The following is a 4,083-nucleotide window of genomic DNA, read 5'->3' on the forward strand; positions in this document are numbered from 1 at the left end:
CGGAATCAGATGCAGGTACTCTACGAGCCGACCCGACTTTTGTCACAACATATATCATGTGTATTATATATAATAAATACCCGTGATCAACACCCGACGTGATCACGACCCGATAGTATAGCATGGCAGACTGACAAGAATGTAGGGCCACTGATGATAAACTAGCATCCTATACTAAGCATTTAGGATTGCAGGTAAGGTATCAACAATTGTAGCAACAATCACAGGCTATGCATCAGAATAGGATTAACGGAAAGCAGTAACATGCTACACTACTCTAATGCAAGCGGTAGAGAGAAGAATAGACGATATCTGGTGATCAAGGGGGGGGGGCTTTCCTGGTTGCTCTGGCAAGAAGGAGGGGTCATCGTCGATGTAGTCGATCATAGGGGTATCGGCAGCGATCTCAGAGTCTACCGAAAAGAAGTAACCGAGGGGAACACAATAAATAACAGAGCAATCAAAGTATCACAAAGCATAACAAGGCAATACGCGGTGCCAGGTATGCCCTAACGCGGTATTAGGTGATACCGACAAAGGGGGGCAACATCTGGGAAAGTATTCCCGGTGTTTTGCATTTTCGGACAAATGAACCGAAGGGGGAAAGTTGCGTGTTCACTATGCTAGGGATGTGTGGTGGACGAACGGGCTGCATATTCGGTTTCGTCTCGTCGTTCTGAGCAACTTTCATGTAGAAAACTTTTTCATCCGAGTTACGGATTAATTTCTATGGATTTCTAAAGTTTTAGTGGATTTTCTGAATTTATTTATAATTTGGGAATAAGGCTTAAATGCTAGACGCACCCAGCACAGGGTACACAAAATGCACCCAATGGCTGACAAGTGGGCGAGGGGGTCCTAGTTGACCAGTCAATGTTTGACTAGTCAACAGGGGTGGCCCCCCTGTCATTGACTGTTATAACTAATTACAAATGAAGTAGCTAATTAGCAGGTTAACTACTTTAAGTTAATTAAGCAAATTTTAATTAAGCTAATTAATCAATTAAGTAATTAATTATAATAATTATATATATATATATATATATACATATATATATATATATAAAACTTTTTTTAGAGGGGGCGGGCACCATCTGTCAATGGACCGTAGGCCACAGTGGGCACTGGGCTATCGGGCAGTGGGCGTCCGCGCCCAGCGTGGCCAAGCCTGCCCGGGTGAGGGGGCTGGGGAAGGTCGTGGCCACGGTGGGGCTCGCCGGTCGACCGGAGCTGCGCCCGGCAGCGGAAATGTCGGGCCAGGGGAAGCGGGTCCGAGCGGCGGCGGACGCGGCCGGGGCGACGCGCGAGGGGCGCCGGCGGTCACGGGCGCGGACGCGGGCAAGGGCGCGGCGACGGCGCACGGCTGCACATGCAGGCGGCGACATGCGCAGCGGGACGACGGGGCAGGGCGAGGGGAGCGAGCGCGCGCAGGGAGGCTGGCGGGCGCGGGTGCCAGCATGCTGCGGTGGAGCGCGGGCGCGGCCGGGCGGAGCCGGCGCGGTCCGGTGGAGGCGAGTGCGGCGGCGGGAGGAGGAGCAGAAGCATCAGGAGGCCAGTGGGGGAGCGGACAAAGGTGAAAGCTGGCGTGGGCAGCGCCGGCGAGGTGAAGCGGCCAGCGGCGAGCAGGAGGGGAGGGTGGCATGGTCTCGGGCGAGCCTGGAGCGCACAGGGTACGGGGCAGGGGCGGCCAACAGCGGCGAGCAGCAGGTGCGGTGGCTGCGGTAGGAAGCAGGAGCAGCATCGGGCGAGTGGGGGGGGGGGGGGGGGGGGGGGGGGGGGAGGAGGCCGCGCGCGTGGGTCGGTCCCTGACTGGCGCTGTCAAACGGGTCAGGGGCACGGCCAAGGAGCACAGCGCGCATGGGCACAACGACGGGCGCGTTGGCCGCGAGTTCGGGCATGGTGATGCGGCGTCCTACGGCTGTGGAATAGGGGAATGTGGGAGTCGAAGGGAGGGCTCACCTCCATTGCTGTGAAGGTCCGGGGAGGACTTTCCGGAGTGAGCGACGTCAACGAGCTCGGGGAAGGTCGGGGAGGCGCCGGTGGTGGAGATCGACAGTGATGGCCGCGGCGGCTGTGGTGGGGATGGCGGCTCGATGCGGAGCGCACATGGCCTTTTAGGTTCGATCCAGAGGCGTAGGTGAAGGAGACGAGGTCGGGTAGGCTCCTAGCCACCTTGTAGCAGCTCGGGATGGCCGGTGGTCGCGTGAGGTGCGGCGGCGTCGACGAGCACGCCCGGACTCATGTGGGAGTAAGAAGAGGGGAGCGGGTGGTGAAGAGGGGAGGTGCTAGGGTTTGCAGGGGGGTCTGGCTCGGCCTTATACTCCAATGAGACCGGGGGATGGCCGGCACGCGCCATGGTGCGGCCATGGCCGGTCGGATGCGCGCCACGGCCTCCTGTGAACAGGAAGGAAGGAGAAGGCATGGCTGGACTAGGCCGATTGTGCACTGTGCACATAGAGCCTAGTCCAACAGGTAAGTTTGTACATTTTCATTTCTCTTTTTTTGTTAATCATTTTGTCTCAGTTTTCTATTTAGTTCATATAGCAAATGAATTTTGCTTGGACTCAAAATTTGCAAATAATTACCATGCAATATTCTGGAGCGTCCCACAAAGTTTGGGGACATTTGTAATTGTATAAGTATTTGTTTATTTTGAAAAGGCTATTTTCATTTACTGTTGGATCACTTTATAATTTCCTAGGGGTTAATTGGTGAGTCAAATGATGTTGATTTCAACATGAGAAATGATCAGGAAACTTTTTAGAATGATGCAAACATTTTTGTTTTACTGCTCGAAGAAATAATTTATTCGACTTATTTTAAATTTGAAAAGGCTTTGATTTTTGGACAAGTGGCAAGCTGCATAGTAATCACGATGACATGGCTACCATTAGGGGGAGATTACTGTAGCATGATCCTCGGGGTGTTACAAATCTCCTCCACTACAAGAAATCTCGTCCTGAGATTTAAGAGGTGGAGTAAGGGGGAAAGACTCGGGAAGGACAGAGCTCAACACAAGATAGGTAGGGGCTATCTCGCGAATGTGTCATAGAGGCATCTCTCGAGTTGAAATTCAAGAAAGTCATCGAGAGCAAGGTAATAAGTTGCAATAAGAAGCTTCAAGCGGTTAGGCAATCGTTCGATGTTTGAAACAGGGTGTGAAAGGGGCTGAGAGCATCAAGAATAAGTATTGCATCTGATAACAGAATAGATCACAAGGAAGGTGGCTCGTGAATTACATACGAAGCCAGGCGTGAGGGATAACTTAGAAAACAGGGATGTACACGAGAGTCAGGTTTCGATCCTGTGGAACTGTGGGTTATGGGCCCACCATGTGGGATAAAAGTAGGAAGGGCAGAGATGTCTTGTGTGATCATGCAAACAAGGCATGTCAGTGGGTAGCCTATCGATTATGTCGGCAATAACGTCGGTACCGAGGACGAGGGACAAAGAGAACCATTTTCCTGCTCGTTGAACGAGGCAGACCAATAGACAAGGTTCTCGTCCATCGGTGGCTACCGGAATGTCATCAACAATAGTAACAGGGCCTTGATGACAGAATTGTACACTGAGATGTTTACATAAGCAGGAGAATATTACTGCTTAGATCTTATAGATCACAAGCAACGTTAAACCAACCAATGGAAAGGAAGATATGATTATCAGATTAAACAAAACAATGGAAAGGAAAATGTGTTTAAACACATATTCAAGGGTATATCCTTCCCAAGGACAAGTAGAGCATGATATCCATGACAGGATATAATGTAGAAAACTCTTTATGTAGGGGAGAGAAATTTCATGAAATTACCCATACAACGGTGTTTGGGATGATTGAGCAGGAAACATTTAGCATTGGGCTTCAAATGTTCCCGTTGAAAATCGGAGTACCATAGACATGCTCCGAGATAGCATTGACATGGTGTTGGAGCAAGGTCGGACTTTGGATACACAAAGGATCCATCAGGAACACTCATAGAATAAGTCTTACAATTTCCTCATGGAAGAGTGGCTAAACTTGCTAAAAAGGATATTATAACAATAGTTCCTCCGCCCAGGTGTGTTAGGCATTACATCACCTTA

At 50.7% G+C, this 4,083-nt stretch overlaps 1 protein-coding gene across 1 annotated transcript; it reads right to left on the reverse strand.

The window, feature by feature from the left end:
* Positions 1-267: 267 nt before the first annotated feature.
* On the reverse strand, positions 268-2,422 carry LOC147976144 (uncharacterized). The gene is made up of 3 exons (XM_087520750.1): positions 2,333-2,422; positions 1,960-2,164; positions 268-413 (listed from the first exon to the last, which is right to left on the reverse strand). The coding sequence occupies exons 1-3, from the start codon at positions 2,420-2,422 to the stop codon at positions 268-270; spliced, it is 441 nt and encodes a 146-aa protein (XP_087376876.1).
* Positions 2,423-4,083: the final 1,661 nt, after the last annotated feature.

This window comes from Triticum urartu, chromosome 4A, assembly GCF_056163025.1.
Source record: "Triticum urartu cultivar PI428250 chromosome 4A, HENAU_Tu73, whole genome shotgun sequence".
Classification (NCBI taxonomy): Eukaryota; Viridiplantae; Streptophyta; class Magnoliopsida; order Poales; family Poaceae; genus Triticum; species Triticum urartu.